The sequence below is a fragment of the Octopus sinensis genome, linkage group LG8 (assembly GCF_006345805.1).
Source record: "Octopus sinensis linkage group LG8, ASM634580v1, whole genome shotgun sequence".
Lineage (NCBI taxonomy): Eukaryota > Metazoa > Mollusca > Cephalopoda > Octopoda > Octopodidae > Octopus > Octopus sinensis.
In genome coordinates, this window is record NC_043004.1 from 19,242,957 (window position 1) to 19,265,456 (window position 22,500).

The 22,500-nt window shown below is 33.3% G+C and overlaps 1 protein-coding gene across 1 annotated transcript in view; it reads left to right on the forward strand.

Moving 5' to 3' along the window:
- Positions 1 to 22,500, forward strand: part of LOC115215171 (calcitonin gene-related peptide type 1 receptor-like) — a 159,047-nt gene that overhangs the window by 128,432 nt on the left and 8,115 nt on the right. The window contains exon 11 of the mRNA XM_029784351.2: positions 6,806 to 6,847. Within this exon, the coding sequence (XP_029640211.1) occupies positions 6,806 to 6,847 (42 nt within the window). The remainder of the gene's footprint in view (positions 1 to 6,805; positions 6,848 to 22,500) is intronic.

Genomic DNA, 22,500 nt, shown 5'->3' on the forward strand with positions numbered 1-22,500 from the left:
ATACAAAATGCAATTTATAAGTGCAAAATAATGCATCAAGTTGCCGTTTGAAAATCATATCCGTCATTGGAATTTAAAAGCGGAAAATTCAGAATATTCATACAAGTAAGTTACAAACATACATGTATATTTACACACGCATACACATAAATATATATAAAGAAGCCTTCAACATCATCACCCAAAACCTCCCCATCCTCACAGCAGACAAAACAATGAACGAAATTTTAAGCTCATATAAAATTATAAAAAGCAAAAAGCAACCGAAGTCACTGAAAAGATTACTAACCAGCGCTAGACTTTACCCACTAACTACTTAGCCAAAAGTGACAAAATGTGGACGTTCCAACTGTGGAACATGCCCCCACCTTCTGGAGGGTTCAGAATTTCAATTCAAACAAGGAGAAAAATTTAAGATCAAGTCAAATTTCACCTGCGCCTCGGCAAATGTAATCTATGTCATGACATGCATAGGATGCGGTAAACTCTATATTGGACAAACAGGAATTTCGCTCCGTCAAAGAATCACCATTCACAAAGAGCAAATCTGCCACCCACAATACAGACAGTTAAAGGTGAGTGAACACATAGAAAGATGTGCCAGGAATCTTAATCCCAATTTCCAAATATTTCCCTTTTACCAATGCTCACAGAACACCACAATGCAACAAAGGTTGAATAAAGAATCATTTTTCATCAACAAATTTCTCCCCCAAGTAAATGTGAACACACAACTCAATACAGAACACCATTAACTCTTCAATTTAAATCACTAAACCCTATACACTTTCTACATCACTCACATTTCTAATTCCTGAACTACTTACCTCCCTTACAAATAATCTCTTTTCTCAGGAACTATTAGACCTGACACCGTTTACTAACCGGTGTTGTTCAAACGATGAATAGCTAACGCGAAAACCAATTGGTTCGTTTCAGTCTCTTACCTTATTATTATTATTATTATTAACTTCTTATAATCATCAATAATAAGGACTTTTTGACTAGTAATACTCTAAATGTATATATTTGTCACTACCTGTCATAAATAGCCTTTTTATATCTACAATATGCATTTTCGTTGATTTTCTATATTTTAACCTTACATTTCCACGTGTATTTTATATTTTTTTCAAAACACATTTCTACTATATATATATATATATATATATATATATATATATATATATATATATATATATATATATATATATGCATATAAACATACACACACATACACATCCATTGACATACACATATATGCTATATAAATTAAAATTATAATGCTTGCAAGAAAAGAGGCTATACACGTAGTAAAGTCATACACTCTAACACAATTATATTACGCAATACGGCAATACCGAAGTACAATTTACGGTGTGTTACTAGTGTATATTATCAACAGTAAACATAGTTATCGTATTGGTCAGAGGATTACAGACTACACATACTCAATTACCATAAAAGAAATATATTTTAAACCTGTTACGTAATGCGAAATGGTCTCTATCTGTATTTCATATATTTCACACCCAAACACACACACACACACGGTTATTTATTATTGACTCTAACTTATTAATGTCCTTACTTTTAAAATACTTCGATTCACTTAGATCTTGCAAATAATTATATGTATGTGTGTGTATGTATGTATATGTATATATATATATATATACCGGAGTAAACACATAAATGTGAAACAAGGTGGAAAAAAGAGTACTCAAATACCAGTGGTAGAGTAATATGCTTTATTTTAAGCAGCAGAAAATTCAACAAAATCTGTTACTCTGAGTTTCTCGTTGCCGTTCATCAGACAGTTTTTGCTAGAATGGAACTGATATATCAATTCAATCTATACTCTTACAAACGCTACACCTTTAAAAAGAAATGGACTTGTTTGATTGGCCCTTTAGAAAAAACGGTCAATCTTCGAGCGATAAACAAAAAGGTCAAAGATATATGTATATATATATATATAAAACTTATAAAAATTATAAAATCCGAGGAAAAAACCTATTGACGTTAATGAAGACAGTGCAAATTAATGCATAGAAATTAAACCTGTTATAAATACTGCAATACATATTTATATTAAAATCTACATATATATATCAACATACACAAAAGGATGCGCGTAAACGCCATACATACATATACAGACGTATGAATATAAATCTAAATATACACATAAAAGCATGTGTACATATATTCACACAAACCGTCTCGCACGCAAGCTAAAATTCATCTATGTAGCAATTCTCATATACTGAGCAAGGAGGGGAAACGAAAGAAAGGGAGAGAGAGAGAAAGGAACGAAGGAGGGGTGGGGAAAAAACGAAATAAGAAAAAATTATGTATACGAGCAGTGTAACGGTATTATTGGCATATATAAAGACCAGTATACATACACAAGTTTGAATGGATACAGTCGTGTATATGTGTGCTTAAGCACAAACATACTTTCACTTACACATACACAGATACGCATGCTTACAAATACATATGCTTTGCTATACACATACTTATATAAACATTCTAATTTTGACAACATTGTTTTTTTAAAAAAACATTGCTTTTAAAAATGGGTGCATTAATAAAAATATATACGAAAGACATATAAAATAAAATAAAATATAACATCCTATTTTGGGTCATTTATAAATAATCAAGGTAATCCTATGCAATACAATAACATGAAAACAAAGTTTGTAGGTTTTTCCTAATATATATGTAGAAACATAAGACTTTGCTATACGGATTAAGATCCGCATAGCTTGGAAACAAAAACAAAATCAAAATCCATCGTAGCGCTCATCATTCAAGAGTCAAAATCAAAATCAAAAATACAAAATATATACTCTATCCATATGGTATATTTATATTCGACATTTTAAATTTAGCCGCGTGCCTACATAAGTTCATTAGCTCACTTCTTTGATTCAAATTTGCACTGTCTTCATTAACGTCAATAGGTTTTTTCCTCGGATTTTATAATTTTTATAAGTTTTTTATATATATATACATATATTTTTGACCTTTTTGTTTATCGCTCGAAGATTGACCGTTTTTTCTAAAGGGCCAATCAAACAAGTCCATTTCTTTTTAAAGGTGTAGCGTTTGTAAGAGTATAGATTGAATTGATATATCAGTTCCATTCTAGCAAAAACTGTCTCTTCGCAGTTGGGGGGCGGTAAGGACAATTATTGAAGCAGAAACGCCTCTTTTTACCAAACAATAAGCCCTTTCCTTTAGTGATATGTCAACTTTGGAGAAATCTTGATTCTTGATGTTATTTCCCTTTTTCCTACTGAGTTGTTTTCAGTTGCCATTTGGTAATCATGATCTATCCTCTGGGGACAGAGATAATTTCAATATATCAAGGCTTGATATGCCTGTATTTGCCTACATATATACTAGACTGAGTACCTAGTGAAATGTACAAGCATTAACTAGATTTTCCTCTACGAATAATCAAGGCTGAAAATAAACCATGTTGAATTAGATTATTTCTGATAATTTTGCGATTTATTGTCCATTTTATTAACTTGAGACTCTCTCTATGTAATCCAGAAATACAATAAAGTCTCTTGGTAGACCACATTTATGGCTTGGTTATTTGGGCTTAGCCTTTTGTATTGATGTTTAGCTTTGGGCTTAGCCTTTTGTATGGATGTTTAGCTATCCCCATAGACCTGATGTGGTTGTGATTTTCTCTATCAGACTCACGATTATAATCCTGTCCTATAACTCTCATTATCATTTCATTAACACATTTTATCTATTTTTCAATTGCTACATCTTATCTTGTTTCTCTCTAGAAATCTGTTGTCAAGTTTTAGAGCAGACACAGACGCATGATTACAGACCTATATGAGCGATTTTACTATATTTATTTTTAATTATTTAACACAGATTAATTACCCGTTATTTTTATGGAGCTAAAATTAAAACAAAATTTACGCAGACCGAATTTATTTATATATAATGTTACAGAGGTTTTACTGCATTTTATCTTTAACAAGACGATACACTGAATAAAAAATCATGCAACGAGTATAAAAAATATTTTTTCAAGAAAATTAATGAAAAAGTATCTCACATTATATTGATTTAATTTGAATTCCTAGCTTCATAAAAACTGAGAACCTTTTACTCAAAATTGGCATCAAATATTAGCGTTCAACATTTTTTTATACAAACTTAAAATTCAAATTTAAAATTCTTCTGATCTCTACAGAAACTTTGTAATTCTCATAAACAAAATTACTTTCTTAAAAAAGAAAAAGAAACACTTCAGCTCGTTGTAGAAATATGTCTTTATGGGCTCCTACTAAAACTCGAGGTTTTAAAATTCGCCATGAATATTTTCTGATCCTGCTAAAGAGTTTATGCATCCCTTAAAAATCTTTTAAATTTTTGTATTCTTGCCAAAAATTATCTACCTCAATGCAACCGTTATACGTCTAATAAAAACCATTAAATTAGTAAAATATTATCAAGTACCAGATAAAATTTATATCGTAAACCTTGAATAATTAAAACAGAATTTTAATTGGGTGAGGCAATAGTGTGAGCCCCTATGGTCGAAAAGGATGTTTGTTTCCGTTTATTTTTTACAGTTAATTCTGAATCTGGTTTTAAGGGTTTTTTTTAGAACGCTTCATTCTTGGGTTTCTGAGCGAACACGCACGCACGCATGATTTCAGACATAAATACGTGACAACTTTTATGTATATGGATTAGTAATATTGTTCTATAAGAAAAAAAAAGATAATGTTATACAAGTTCTACTTTTGCTTCTTTTACGAGAATACAACAGCTGGCATGTGACAATTTTTATTCTGTGAAAGAAAACAGAACAAATAATATTGAAGCTTCTTTTACTACTTGCAAATATATATTTGTTCATCCAAGCGTAGATGCATACTTATATAGACAGAAAGATTGATTGATAGATAGGTAGAGAGATTTATATTTTTGCATCTATGTGCCTATGTGTGTATATGTACGTATACACACAAACACACACACACACGCGCGGATAACCAAATATAATTGTTCTTGTCACAGGTTATTCATTGTTATTAATATAGGATTTTTTTCATCATTTCCATACACTACTTTGTTCCCATTGTTTCCAGTTCTTTTTAGTTTCCGCTACTGTTCTTTGTTCTCTTAAACCACAGTAAACTGTTAGTTGTTTACCGCATCTCTTCAATTTCATTAATTTTTTTATTCCGTATCAACTATTTAATAATTTATCTATCTACCTATCAATCAACGTGCTTGTACATATGCGCATACAAAATATATGTACGTATGTATGTACGCACATACATATATGTAGATGCGTGCATATATATGTGTGTAGCGGTGAAATAGTTTTTCTTTGATATATGTGTGTGTTTCTAGTTATCTATTTTATACCTATCTACCAATTATTTATGTATCACCACTGTATCTATCTATCAATCAATCTATCTATCTATCTATCTATCTATCATCCTCTCTGTCTATCTTATTCTCTTTGCCTACAAGCTTCTCTTCATTACTTGTAGTATATTTGAAAACATTTGGATAGGTCTGCTACAAGGACTGCCAAAACATTCTTTTTAATAACAACAATCAATTAAGAGATATTTACACATATTTAGACACGGATTATTATTATTATTTTGCTTAAGGCGGTGAGCTGGCAGAATCGTAAGCGCGACCGGCAAATTGCTTAACGGTATTTGATCCGTCTTTAAGTCCTGAGCTCAAATTTCGTCATGGTTCACTTTGTTTTTCATCCAATCGGGGTCCATAAATAAGTACCAGTTGGATACTAGGATCGACGTAATCGGCTTACACTTCTTCCGACCTTTCTTCGAAATTGCTGGCCTTGTGCCCAAATATGAAACTATTATTACTATTGTTATTGATGAGCCACAAGAACTAAATAAGGACAATTTAAAAGTTCTTTCAAAATATAAACCAGAGTATTGACGTGTACTGCTGTGGACGTCTTCATGCATTTAATTGCCTCATTTATTTATTGCGTGAAATTTTTGTACTATTTTTGCAGCTGGTAGAGAAAGCATGGGATATTAAGAAAGGGTGAATCACGATATGTATTTGACAGTTCCTAGATGACTAAGTTAGAATGCCCGCTGATATAATTACATGTAGGTCTCATCTGAATTAGATTGTGTCGAACTGTTTCCCTGTTTAAGAATGACAGTGATGCGTTAATAGTCAATACAGTTTAGAAGCAATTGAAATGTCATTTTTGGGATCTATCTTGCCGTAGGTGTCAGCTGATAGGTTCAATATCTCACTGCAATTTGTAAGAGTTACTGTATTATTACCGAATGTTTCGAGATCGTGTAGTGCTGAGTTAAAATCTATGTTTTAACATGGACAAGTTAAATAAACCATGTTCCAGAATATTCTACTCTGAAAATTCTTGTAATGTTTTGAAGACGGATTTTGCAAGAATATATCTACATCTTAATTCTGATTCTTTACATTTTGCGTAAAGTAGTTTTGGCAATGATCAGTTACAGAATCTAATCAACAGGTGTAGAAGCTGCAAGTGCGTAGGTTAGCGTAGACAAACACTCCATGTTTAATGTATCATGATGTCTTTGTCTACAACGGGCAATACCAAAGCCAACGTGATAAAGTATAATTGAATATATCATTTAAACATATCTTGATGAATTGTAAAAATAACCATGTTTGCGCTTTTGAAATCGATTCCCTTCTTTAATTTATTAGAATATCACTGCAATTAAAATATGTCTTATTTCTGTTGCAGGGACTGATTGTCTCAGTATTGTTTTGTTACATGAATGGAGAGGTAAGTAACTACTTTCTAAAATACATGATATTGGTTACTATGACAAGAACTAGTGAAATTTCTTCTTCTATTTACTATTTTTGTTGTTCAGTTCTAAGTCAGCTCTGACCGAGCAAGCCTATAATCAAAACCATTCCAGTTTTGACCATCGCGTTACGTTTGGGCTATATTGCTCTCCATTATCCGTAGATAAGATGATAAATCACTAATGTCTCAGCCGAAAGTTAGTAACAGATGTGAAGTGAAATAACCTCAATCAAAAGACAAAATGAGACTGAGGTATGATACTCATTGATGGTAGAATCTATTAATCACGGGCAGCTGGTTTCAAAGCCATGTTATATATATATATATATATGTATGTATATATATATACACATACATGTATATATACATACGTATGTATGTATATATATATATATATATATATGTATGTATATATATATATGTATGTATGTATATATATATGTATATATATATATATATGTATATATATATATATATGTATATATATATATGTATATATATATATGTATATATATATATATAATGTATATATATATGTATATATATATATATATATATATGTATATATATATATATATATATTTATTTTCATATATATATATATATATATATATGTATATATATATATATGTATATATATATATATATATTTATTTATATATATATGTATATATATATATATAATTATATGAACTTCATCATTGCTATTGATTCTGTCAATAATAATACAATGCGTCGTACAGATAAGGAACCACTAACGTACCCCTCCACCCTGATGTTAATAACACCTAAATATCTAAAATAAACTTCGCACCCTTTAGGAATTATTATACACAATAGATAATACAGTCGTATATATAATATGACTGAGATACAGATGTAACGGTCACAGCTTTACCATGGATGGTCTTGTGTCTGAAAGACAAAGAAATATATAGCAGCATTATATAAGATACCTGAAAATAAAGACGTTTTTCAAAGGTATATATTCATAATTCTAAGGATGCCTATTTTATTCTCCAGTAACTGTTTTTATTTTCATTATAAACTACGATGTAGACGTTGCAGCGCTTTACGTTCTGAGTTCGAATCCATCCAAGATCACCTTTGTCTTTCATTTATACAGGATGAAAGAAATAAAGTAACCTTTCAATTGATATAATTGAGTAAACCCTCTCCCAAAATCTTTGGTCTTGCCTATGCTAAAAACAATCATTAGCTATTCTTGACAGAATCTTTACCTCGTGGGACAAATTTCTTCTTGTTCTTTACGGTCTGGTTGAAAATTCGCCGCGATCAACGTTGCCTTTCATCTTACAAAGTTTCGATATCACTAACATCAGAAATTACTATTAATTATGATATCTGCGACATCACAGTTGATCAAGGCTCGAGGAATATAGTGAGAGCCTTCATCAACAACAATGATCCAAATATAGAACTTACTGATGGATTCTCTATCAGTCTTGACAATGAGCATTGATTAACTTAATTGCTTCTTGTGAAATTCACGAGAAGTTTGCAGACAAGCATAGTATGAACGTAATAGGCCAAATTTGCGTAACAAAATATGACAAGGCTGAATCTATGAATTAGATGAAGAATAAACAGTGAAAGAGGCAAGAATCGCCCCCAGTGCTAAAACGTCATTTATTAATCCCGAAGGGTTAATATGCGTAGTTGACCACGGTGGGAAATGAACTCAGAGCCTAAGCAAGTCTGAACGGAAACCACTATGCATCTTAACAGACTCTCACGAGTTTTCGAATTCTCCGACAACATTTATTTACAATTGTATTAAGCTTTTATTCTCAAATGAAACTTTCATGACCTTTAAAGTTAACAGGCAGGTTGGTAGCTACATAGGTAAATTCAGTTTCGAATCCTATCTGCAACCATTTATTTTAGTTGCATCTCTAATACTGTTTGGAAATATAGTGTTGTTTTACAACATTCCAATTTAATCGTTCCATGAAAACAGTCTCTCTCTCTATATATATATAATCAATAATAACAAAGGGTAAAATTAATTAATTAAGAAGTAATCAATAATTTCACCAAGTAGAATTCGGCATGAAAACAGGACCATATCATGGTAAACTTAAGTAATACTTAATAAATAGGGTCCAGCAAAGATTTACTTTACCACATACCGAAGTTTAGAAATAGCAGCCAAAAAACGTGTGATTGTTTTCAAGTATTTTGGTTTTTTCTGGGAGTCCCTTTTTAAAGTAGAAGAAATAGCTAACGTTTTTTGGCTGCTATTTCTAAACTTCGGTATGTGATAAAGCAAATCTTTGCTGAACCCTATTTATTAAGTATTTATTAAGTATATATATATATATATATATATATGTGTGTGTGTGTGTGTGTGGTGTAAGTATATTATATATAAATTATATATATATATATGTACTTCATATTTATATATTATATATGTATATATACATATATATATATATATATACATACATACATACACACACACACACACACACACACACACATATATATATATATTATATATATATATATATATATATATACACACTTTTTATGGCTATATACGTGTACGTTTCCATGCTATTTTTGAAAATTAATGTGACCCCCCCTCCAGAAAGGTTGATGGAAAGCCATATATCAAAGATATTGATTTTTACCTTCGATATTTCGATATAAACCACATGACAAAAGAATCACGAACAATGATTTTCCTAAACTTTCGAGACAAGAGAAACAGAGAATGTCTTAGAGATTCATGGTTTCATTTACCGATATAAAAATATGGGCAAAAGTAAAATGATCTTACGGTAAATTTCTTCTACATCAATATACTTTAGGCGGATTCTTTAGAGAAACAAATGAAATCAATAAATAGAAGGAATATATCATAAGCTTTTTATGATCAATATACATACATATGCGTGTGCGTGTATGTATATATTCGTTCACTGTTTACCTGTTTCATTTATTGAACTGTAATCATTACTAAGGCAACGTCTTGACGTGGTTTTAGTCTATCAATTCGCCTCTAGCACTTTCTTTTGAGTCTCGCACTTTTTATACTGGTTTAATTTTTAGTCAACAATCAGCTTACTGGTTTGTAATTAAACTTACAAAGGTTAGTAACAAACATATATACACACGCACACTCCTACATAACGGGTTTCATCACAGTTTTCGGCCATTAAATTCGCTCGAAACTATAGTAGAAGATATCGTGGCGTTAAAGCCGAATGCACATGGATGCGACGCGAAGTTCTTAAACACACATCTATGTTTATGACTTATTCTATAGTGTGAACGTTGTTCAATAATTCATAGTATTAGACATGTTTCATAACCTTACATTATTACATAACCCACGCCATTTCTTCAGGCAACATTGGGTTTATATACATGTATGTGGATTATTATATATATTAGGTCGGCCACTAAATTCCCACCGTTTTTTTTTAAATTTAAATTTCTTAAAAGGGTTAATAAAAAATAACAACTAATTAATAATGTATTCACTTTTGTTGTTTACAACTTCTTCCCAACGTTCAACAAGATATTCAATACCTCGTTGGTAGAAATCCCCCGATTTCGTCTTGAATAATTGATCCAGCAAAGCTCTCAATTCTGCATCAGTATTGAACGAAACTCCGCGCATAGCATTTGAAAGAGGTGGAAATCTGTTGGTGCCGAACCAGGAGAGTACGGCGGATGTGGCAGCATTTCCCAGTCATGCGTTTGAATGGCTTCCTTGGTCATATTGGCGATATGAGGGCGGGCGTTGCCGTGCAGCAGATCAACTCCATGCTGCCGATTAGGTCTTCTCTCTTGAATACCCATGCTGAGTCGTTCCATCTGTTGAACATAGAGTTCCGCGTTGACCGTTTGATTCCGTTCAAGCAATCCATAGTGAATAGTCCCTTCCCAGTCCCACCATACGCACAACATCGTTTTACGCGGATAAAGATCTTGTTTCACGCGCAGTGTGGCTTGTTTACCGGTGCTAAGCCATTCCTTGCGGTGCTTCATATTGATGTACAGGCACCATTTTTCGTCGCCAATAACGATTCGGTAAAGAAATCATTGCCTGTGTCCACCACTTGAGCGTCGACGAGCAAACAAACCAGCGGAGATTGTGGCTCGTTGATTTTTGTTCTTGTCCCTTAAAGCAAGCAGAACCCATGCCCCATACTTGTGAACCTTTCCCATCGAATGAAGATGATTCTCTATAGCAGTGTGGAAGCATTCTATTTTCTCTGCCAGTTCCTTTATCGTTGACGAGAATCTTCGTGCAAAAGTTAGTTCAATCGCTCTTCATCGAACTCAACTGGACGGTCAGAACGAGGTGAGTTTTTGAGGTCAAAATCTCCATTTTTGAACTTGGCATATTAATCACGAGCGGTTCTTTCAGCTATGGCACCCTCTCCATACACAGCACAAATGGTGCAAGCAGCTTTTGCGGCCTTAGAACCTTGATTAAAAGCAACAAGAAGGAGGTGTCAAAAATGCTCGTTTTTCTTAACTTCACATTCCAATTTTACTATCTGAAAATAAACAAAATTAACTAAAATTGACTAGAAAAAAGTAGATACAGAAATGATTCCAAAATAGAAATCTCCGAAAAATAGATTCCAAAATTTAAAAGCGCAATAAATTCCAAAATTTAAAAAAACCCGCGGGAACTTAGTTGCCAACCCAATATATACGTGGATTAAGATATTTTAACTAGAATTTATAAATTTTATTTACTCATGATATTTTTGATTTGTTATTAGAAAGAGAATCTCTGTTTTCTATTTTTACACTTATTTAACTATATATTTTGCGATAAATGATTCTATTCGATTAATGTAACAGTGGATGCTAATGTGAATTGTAAGTAGTTGTAAATAGCGTCTTATCTCTAGTTTCCTTCGACTTACAGTCACCATATATTTGTTCATGTCATAATAGCAGCAGCAACAACAGTAGTAGTAGTAGTAGTAGTGGTAGTAGTAGTAGTAGTAGTAGTAGTAGTCAACCTTCACTTAGTAACCTGATTCTAGCATCTGTTGTTCATCAGTAATCCGCAGTATTTCTTACCAGAAAGAAGGGTGTCTTGTTTTCAGATAAATATATTTCAATATATCTACTGCTTCGAATAAATCATCAAGAGTTTGATATTTGCATCGATAATACCAGAGCATATTTGCAAGGATAATGTAATTCAAATCAGATTATGTTTCTATTGCGAACGAAAAGTGAAAATACCCATGTCAGACATTTTTCCTAGAATGAGAAATTAAATCAAAAGAACGCACACACACACACACACATGTTATTTTGATGCTCATTTGAGTGTTGTATAATTCTACTCAGAATGCCCTTTATGCAAAACATTAATATCACAACTGTCCGTTATTCGTCCGTCATGAAATATAGGGAATTTGTTTAATTGAAAAGAAACGTGTTGGTTTGTCTCAATTACAAAGCAACTTTAATTCAAGTGAAGTTCATTCACATCATTACTGTTCGAAGAAAGCGAAATTAATTTCCCTTTCTCGCTGAATATATTGTTTGTGAGAAGTCAAAATAAATCCTCAGTACTAACATATGCCTTGGTTGGGCTGGTTCAATCGTGTTGGAGTTTATAATAGAAATGTCCCTATAATAACGAGCCTGTAATTTCTATTCTTTCATCTTTGATCATGAGCGGATACGAAATTTTTTACTATCAGTGTATCGTTATAAACTCATAATAAACTCTGAATAATGAAATATTTCCTGTCTGGATCACCAATGTTGCCTTTGTTTTGATGTTGTGTGTCAACGGATTTATATCTTAGCGGAACACATTATCTCTAAGTCCCTTCCTGCATTGATTTTAGTACATAATCACAATAAGTGAGACTTAAAGGGAATAGTGATAAGATCTCATAGTTTAAGGCTGTGCATTATGATAACGACTAGAATTCTAGGAGTATATATTTCCGTTGTAAGAGCAATTATTAGGTACAAAGCAAATTCTTAACTGATTACAAGGTGTTAGCGGTACTTATAGTAACGTTCAATGTTGTGTCAATGAGTACTTTAACTGAGAGTGTGAAGGAAAGTGACTAAATACGTCAAGATACCCTCTCCCACTACAGTTTCTGCCAAATCGCTGCCCTATTGTTATGTGCAAAAAGCATTCTATACTGAAACATTTTATATGCATTATTAGGTATTTTCAGTATAATACCAGAAGGAATGTTTATTTTTATCCCTTTTCGACAAAGTTTCTTCTGATATGCATGTAGTAAAACTTATCGTTTTGTTAAAAAGTCCATCATTCTTACAACCAGCTAAAACATGGTATGTATCAATTATTTAGATTTATTATTGATTATGGATTATAATAACTTGTTTTCTATATGGAAATGCAGGACTAGGGTTATAAATATTAGTTTTGTGCAACTTTTACTCAATAAATGACGTTATGTTTCTGAGAAAATATTCGTTTACTGCCAGAGTTTAGTCTACAGCTAACTAATTAGAGGAGATAAAGGAAATAAATGTCCTGCATACAAACCGAGCACTTAATTGTTCTTCTGAGACAGCGGAATGCTATCCTGCTATATCAAACTTTATGAGGTAATTCACTTAAAATATAATTTTTACGACTCTACATTGTCTTTTCATCAGCCATTGCGTGACTGAATTTTATGCGTCCACTTGTTTTTGCAAAGCCAAAATATACTGATTGTTTCGTTAAGTTGAACATGGAATGTAACTTAATGACTCTTCTTGGCATGGGACATTAAGGAATTACTATTCAAGAATGTATAACTTTTAGACAGCTTTCAAACTGTATACATTTTTTTTTGTGGAAGTAAGATTATTACATCGAAATAAAAGACAATGTAATATTCGATAGAAGAGAAAATCGCTATGATTCATGGAAAATAGATAGTTTTGTGCAAAATCTTTGTTTTCAAAATGGAACAGCTTGAGTTGTGTTGCAAATTCCCTTAGTTAAATCTAAAAAAGACGCTTAATATTTTATAATCTAAAATGTGAGATTTTGGGATTATGCAAAGAATCATTGTTAAATACACTATATTAAGGAGTACTTACTACATATCTTTTTAATCGGATCAGAGTAAGCAGCATTGCTTACTCTCATTCGATTAGAGAGTAAGCAATGCTGCTTACTCTATAATCTTCAGTTTTGAAGATCAAAAGTCATTAGGACGTGTATTATATAAGATATAGAAAATGTTTGTGGTATGAGGTAAAGTGAATATTTTCTTGCATTTGATTTATAAATTATGGGTTTTTGCATGATTTCACCTTCTCCTTTACGTATTAGTTCTTCCTAACACAAATTCTGGTCCAGGAGGAAGATCTCTAACGAAGAGCATTCCATTTCATTCCCTGCCCAACCTTCGACCAGACTACCAAAAATACCTTTACATTTAAAGCAGTGAGTGCAGTTTAGGTACATTCTGTTGCTGTGCCTTAGAGGTCAAGTGAACACGTTGAGTACTCCTTACTGATTCGTTTGCTTTGAGTACTTAAACACTGTGGTTTTCACAGAAGCATACGTCAGCAAAAGTCTATTTTTTTCAATATTGAAGCTATGAAAACATTCACGCAACACTTCCATTCGGATCATAACGCCAATTTCTATTTATTATTGAAGTAAATTATGTCCGTAAACATTGTCTTCTAAACGTTTCTAAACAATCCAATAATAAAAATATATAAACATCATCTTTACCCTGAAGAGACATATATTTGTCTACCACACACACAAACACACACACACACACACACACACACACACACACACACAACACACACACACACACACAAGTTACAACGTAGCTGAACAATTTTAAACTCAAATATTCTCTCCTGGTCTCTTCTATTTGGAAACTTGTTCTCGATAATGAATTTCATAATTATCAATTTTTTTAAATGTTTCTTTTCCTGTAGTTATTTCATTAGTATTTAAAATACCTTTACATTGTTCTTTGGAGTGGCTTAATTAGAAGAGACCTTTTCCCTGGATATTTCAAATTAAAATCTTGATTTTAAGTGATAGTGGGTAGCAAATTGCTAGAGAATCGTAGAACGATACCACACAACATTCACTACATACGTCGATACGTTTGAAATTGCAATCCTTCAGGGGCCAACTTTGTCTTACTTTTGATTGCAATCAATTTAATCGCCTATGCTTTCCTTGTAACGTCTGGCAGTTTCTATGTAAATATTGATTTTTATGGACAAGGCAGCAAGCTGAAATTTGCAAGCGAAGAACAGAGGTGACTAAATATATTTCATAATTCAGATACATTTTTTCCTTTCTGGGGTAATTACTTTATCCGATGAGATTTTAACATGAGATAGAGCAATGGTACAAATATTGATTCCTTATATACTAAAACTGCCGATTTTATAGCAAATGATACGGGTAACAAACTTTATTAACCCCAGCGGGAATTTCACTGGATGACTTAGGAAGACAAATTTAAATTCTATTAATTAATCGATCCATTATTCTCATATCTTTGACATAAAAAATGTTCTTCTTTGTCGATTTAATTTACCACAGTACATAACTGATGATTAATTTATTGAATGTCTTGTCGATGGCAACGCTGAATTTGAAACATAAATGCAAGCGGCAAAATATTATAAATTTATTTTTAAAGCTCAAAAATCGTAAAGTTCTTATGGGAAATTCTATAATTTGTTTTCCATTCCCCAGCAGCCGATGTACAGATTTCTCTTTTGATTCCATTAAGAATAATGCATTACATGACTCAGTACATATGTAGTGTATTCTTTAATACATTATAACTCAAAGGCTCCAATTTCCAGTTCTCAGAGACACTCCCTTCCGATCGTCAGCTGGTTAGCTGAGCCTGCATTTCTTTTAAAACATTTACTGTACATATATGATTTGTGTGTATACACACACATATATACGTAAAAACACATGCGTTCCTTATAATCAAAAAGTGAAAAAGTACTGAATATACATTGTAAAGTCTAATAATTAAATACACCCAGTTAATGTATTTTACGACGCTACTTGGAGCTTACACAAAACTTGGTTCCGTCGGGAGACGAAGATTTCTTCCGTAATGAAAACATTTAAAGCAAAATATGGTACTCTATTTCATTGGATAAACAATTTACATGTGACCCACACATCAATTATGTAAAAGGGTCTGGAAGTTGTTACAATTTGAGGGCGATATTCCCGACTGAAAACCACGAACAGGAAGCAATATATAAGTAATGTCTTGATTTTGAATAAGGAAAACAAGTGATTAAAATTAATGTGGCTGTGTGGTAAGTAGCTTGTCTACCAACCACATGGTTCCGGGTTCAGTCCCACTGCATGGCACCTTGGGCAAGTGTCTTCTACTATAGCCTCTGGCCGACCAAAGCCTTGTGAGTGGATTTGGTAGACGGAAACTGAAAGAAGCCCGTGGTATATATGTATATATATATATATATGCGTGTGTGTGTTTGTGTGTCTGTGTTTGTCCCCTAGCATTGCTTGACAACCGATGCTGGTGTGTTTATGTCCCCGTTACTTAGCGGTTCGGCAAAAGAGACCGATAGAATAAGTCCTGGGCTTACAAAAGAATAAGTCCCGGGGTCGAGTGGCTCGATTAAAAGGCGGTGCTCCAGCATGGCCGCAGTCAAGTGACTGAAACAAGTAAAAGAGTAAAGAGAGAGTATAGTTTCTATGATTATCTATGACATCTTTCCATTTACTCGTAAGTTTGTGAATCCCATTAGTGAAAAACTCTTTCGGTTTCGAAGAGAACTCTGAAAGGTCAGTTTTTATTTCGTCGGTTGTTTCGAGAGTTAATCCATCCAAATGATTCTGTAAACTACAGAACAAATGGTAACCTGAAGGAGTAAGGTCTGGAGAATAAGGCAGATGAGCAATTTCTTCCGGGCCAAGTTCTTCGACCTTCTGTGACCTTATCTTTGCAGTGTGGGATTTTGCATTTTCCTGATGAAACAGCACAGTCCCTTTCGATTCACTAAAGCATATCTTTCTTTCTAATTTAGCACAACCTCCAAACACTCTAATTCTTAACTGTTGATTTGAGCATCGGTTGTTGCATTAGTTGGTAGCAACTTATCGTAGATGACTCCTTTGCAATTCAACCAAACAGAGAGAAGAACCGTCTTTGCATGGAGTTCCCCTTCCGGCTGTGGTTGGGTGTTTTCCCCTTCATCAAGCCAATGTCTACGACGCTTAACATTCTTATAGATAAACCCAGTTTCCATCCCCGGTCATCAGTCTGTCCAAAAAGGCCGAGACGAGTTCACGAGAACGAAGAGAAAAGCAAATGTTCACTCGGGATTTGCGGTTGGCTTCAGACAAATCATGAGACACCCAATTTTCCGAGTTTTGGGACCTTCCCAAGCTGCTGAAGACGGACGTGAACAGTTGTATGGCTTGAATGAAGCTAGTTTGCCAATTCTTCAACTAAAGCTGCATGATCATTTTCAAGTTCTGTCGAAAGGAGCTTGGCCATATTCAAGGCTCAAATCTCCACTTCTGAATTTTACAAACCGTCTTCTACAAGGTCTTTCATTCAGGCATTCTTCTTCATAAGCTGAGTGAATATTTCGAGTCGCCTCGGCTGCAGGGTTCCTTTTTTTAAACTCATAAAGCATTATGTGCCTCAAATGCTCTTTAGACACTATATGTCTTCTGACATCTGATCAAAAGCTCACCTAGCTGATCACTTTACGGGAAAATCTGACATTGCTTGAATCCATCTCGCTATCATTGATTCTCCAACATTAAAAAAAAAAAATGGCTCGGAACCACTACCTAAATGGTGATGACGTCATATCTGCTGTTGATAACATTTTTGACCAACTATAAGAGCTATAATCAGTGAAATTTCAATTAGGTTATCCTGCAAAATGAAATTTAATTAGTTTAAATATCTTCAAATACATATAAATATTACTTGATGCCATTAGACAATCTAAAATACTGTTAAAGCGTTTACAAATTGAAAATATAGAAGTCCGGACGTTACTTATGGGATGACTTGTAGATCACTTGTAAGCTGCATTAGCCATTAAAATGGATAACTTGGCGCAAACTTGATTTTTAGTGTTTACATTACAATACAAATTTGTATTTGTTAACTAAAAAAAAAACATTTGTAGAACGAGTAACGGTGTAAAAGTCATCAACTGAGTAAATATGTTTAACCGTATTGAAGTTTATATATTATTCGTCCAATGCAATTTAAACTTCTTGGCAAATAACCAGTATTAAGAATTCAATAGGGATTTCCGTGCGTGCATTGCAATTTTATCTTTTGTTATTACATTCTGGTTTCAATGTTAGACGAAGTGTATTTAGAAAACAAAATAAAACATGAAACATCTAAGTACATTCGTGGACCATCTTTACTACGTCGACTGCTATCATTTTTCACTCCAACAACGATACTCTAACAATTCCACTCCAAAGCATGATAATAGCACTTTTCTGACGATTTGACAGTAAGTGTTGATTATTTAATATACATTCTGTAAATTGCATTATGCATAAAAAAAAATCATCTTTTACTTATTAAAAGTACGTAAGGTAGTGAAGTAAATGTCACGTTATATATATATATATATATATATATATATATATATATATATATATATATATATATACATATAACATTAAAATTTGTCCAGGCGTTTTTAGATCTCCACATCTACATCACGCAAATCACTGACGCTACACGGGAGTATGTTGAATATTTGTGAACCCGTGAAACCCAAGCTGTTACAGTAATGGATTCTTATTTCGGATGGAGAAGACGGAAGCTTTGGTACATTGCATTGCCATCCAGTTTGGTGATTGGCATAGCTTTCAAATCCAAAGTTGTGAGCTAGACCTTCCAGAATCTTCTATGTGTGCATAACTGCAATTTTCACATGTTCTTATGGAATAGAATATAATATATATATATATATGCAACACACACACACACACACACACACACACACATATATATATATATATATATTATATTATATTATATTGTCGGTCAGTTGGCTAAAGTCAGAAATATAGCATACTGTAACAGAGTTTAAGCGGTTATACTTTTACATTAACGACTAGTAAGTTCCTAGTTACGGTATGTAACCAGGCTGAAAGATTTCTTGTCTTTCGATTCTACAATTGTACCTACCAATCCAGACAACGCATCAGACATGCTTCTGGTCAGTATGTCTGATGAGTGTTTAGTATTGCCAATAGTAGTAGTGCAACAAGTTGTACCTTTTTGACCGCTTGTATGCCGTAAGCAGGAACATATTAGTAGACAGTATAAAAGTAAATAGATAGACAGACATAGACAGACATATAGATAGATAGATAGATAGATAGATAGATAGATAGATAGATAGATAGATAGATAGATAGATAGATAGATAGATAGATACACACGCACGCACTTAACCTTCATATTAGAGTCAAAGTCTTATAGTATACAAATTAGCAGCTCCAGTTCTCTGCAACAGTTATATATAATATGTATACAAATGGATTGGCTACTTGTGGGATTGGTCTCTCTTGAGACCCCAAAATGTGTCGAAAATCGATTAAGGCTCTTCAACTTATTCAATCTACGGAGAAATACTTGAACTGGACGTTTGTATGTTTACTGCTTATGTTCACACAAACATCTGCACGCGCACTCACGCTCGACTGAATCTACATATTCAAGACACACGAAATTTGAATTCACGCTGTTTAAGAACAAAAATGAAATACTTCCGCTTATTAATCCGGCGCCGAAACGTTTCTAATCCTAAACAAAGTGCTTAGAAATAGTTCTTTCCTATGTTTTATTCGTTTATTGGTTTCGACATCAAACAGCAACAAACTGAGATACCAACAACAGAGATTTTATTAAATTGTACCCATCCCTGTATTTATTTCTATCTTTATTTGTCCAAGTGCTATACTACAGAATGTAAACAACAACGTTGTTTAGACCTGTTTGAAAGTAAACGCAGACACGAACACAGTAATACACGCACGCATGTACACGTAAACACACACGCACACAAACATGTAGATGTTTTATTTTAGGAGAAGAGGAATACAATATCTAGACGTTCATATCTTTCCAGGAGCTTTGATGGTTTAAATACAATGAGGAAAGATTGTATGAGCCACATTTTAATCTTTTACCGAGAATCAAAGGCAGATGGAATCACGAATCTCAAGAAGTTTGCCATTTTCTCTCTAACACCCGCCTCCGCTACGTAGAAAATACCATTATTTAGATATCAAATTCGAAAATGAAGAATGCACATAATGACATTTCAGATTATATCATTTCCACTAGTATTAATTTGCATCTGACAAAAATAAAAGTAACTTATTAAACTTTCAGTTGAGGAACTTCTCATTGATGCTCGGAATTAGAGTCAATTACATCTATCCTCGACTTCCTTTCTTATTCGTATTCCTCACAAACATTAAACATATCTTGTGCATGTTGGCGTGGCTAAGAACAAACACATAGAATTATTGTTATGCAATAATAAAAATTAAGAACTTTCGAAAGCATTCTGTTGCAATGGTTCGAAATATTAATTTTTTTTTTTGCACCAACTGAAAGTTTTACCATTTTAAAATGTATTCTATGGTCTGGAGTATACACACACACACACGCACAAACATATATATATTTATATCTGTACACGCGCGCATGCACGAACACACGCACACACATGCACATATACATATGCTCGTGTATCTGTCTATGTACGTACGTACGAGGGTGGGCTGTAATGTTCATAAGCAGTCTTTGATGGAATTTTGCTAGAGCTGTGAAATCGTTCATGAGTTAATGTCTACTCTCGTTATTAATAACTACATTGTCTCTTTCCAAGTAAACTGACGTCTGACTGCTCAAAGAAGACTTCAAATGTAACTAGTAGTAATTTCCTTTGAAAATTGACAAAATTTGGCAGATAAGTTATTTCAGATAAGTTATGACACACCTGGCTAGTGTTGACTGTACCTACTTGATTCCCTGGCCAGTGTTACTGATTCCCAGTTACAACTAATTAGCCTCGTGAATGAATCTCGTATTAAATCCAGAAGAAAGCCTTATAGTGATTTGGTGTTCAATTTAATACTTTTTCCTGAAATTTCTGCAGCTAAGCGTTCTCAAGTGGTGCTGTTCTGTTCTCCTTTGGACTACACCATCAAGGCTGTATGGGAGATTCTGATATCTGGACAATCATGGATCTCCACACAGTCCGGCCAGTATTGTGCCCTGAAAACGTCACTTCAATTTCACGGAGAATAATGGCAGCAAAATCATTTAAGACGTCTTCCTCTCATGTATTTTGCCTGCAACTGAAGTCATAACTGAGCAATGGTGAAAAACTCCATTGCATCTCGAGATAAATGAATTCCAAAGAAACTAGATCTGTCTATGTATTATTCGCGCCGTGTTTTCTCGTATGTATATCTATCTATCTATCTATCTACACACACACACACCACACACACACAACACACACACATATATATATATATATATATATATATATAATATATATATATATATATATATACATGTGTGTGGACGTGTGGGTGGGTGCGTTCGTGTGCATATGCAAGCATCAATCTTCGAGTGTTATTGTCGATACATAAGGAAATAATGCGCACAAACCTTAATTCATAATACAAATAAAACCTTTTATAAAATAGCGTATTTTGAATAAATAGGATTTGCAGTGTTACAATGACTGATATTAATTTCTTTTGACTAGGTACGAGACCGATTTTGTAGGGGACAAGTTATAGCCAATTGAATCGACTTCAGTATAAAACTGGTATTCATTTTATCGGCAACAGAGTTGTGAAAATCAACGACCCAAATGAGATATGAACTCGGAAGAGTGAGGTACCGTACTAGATACACTACAGCATTCTGTCTCGCGTTCTGCTGTCTCGACTATTCCTCCCCTTTGTGTTTACTGAATTGTATTTTTCCTTTATAGTAGTGACGGGGTGATTGGCAGAATTGATTTAAGAGCAAGGTGATAATTATCGGAATCGTTAGAGCGTATTTAGTTACAGCCCTTTACACTCTATTTTCGAATCCTTCCGGGTTAACTTTTTCGTTTCCCTTACCGGAGCGATGATATAACATAATAGTGAAGTATTGAGTTCGAGTTAATGTGTTTATTTGACACCCTAAGTCAGAAGTCAGAATAGAATTATGATAGAAGACAAAAAAAATCATGCCATTGGATTTCCATTATGCATGTATTTTGCTGCTAAAGCAGCAAAATACGCCTACATTGTGTCGCTTCTGTGGCTCTTTTGATAATATATTTATTTCAATAACAGCTGCTATTAATTTGACAAGATCACGAATGTGTCTGTTTTAAGATACATCACAATGCCAGAAGCGGTATACGAATTTCAAATCAATTGGTTTATGCCTTACACGACTAAATGTTAATTTATTTGCAAAGATGCAATGTACCTTTTAACAGGTTCAACTTCTATTAGAAGTTGAACCTGTTCCACGATATAGCTGCCATGTGTTGTAAGGATCCTAGTGGAATTACGGACA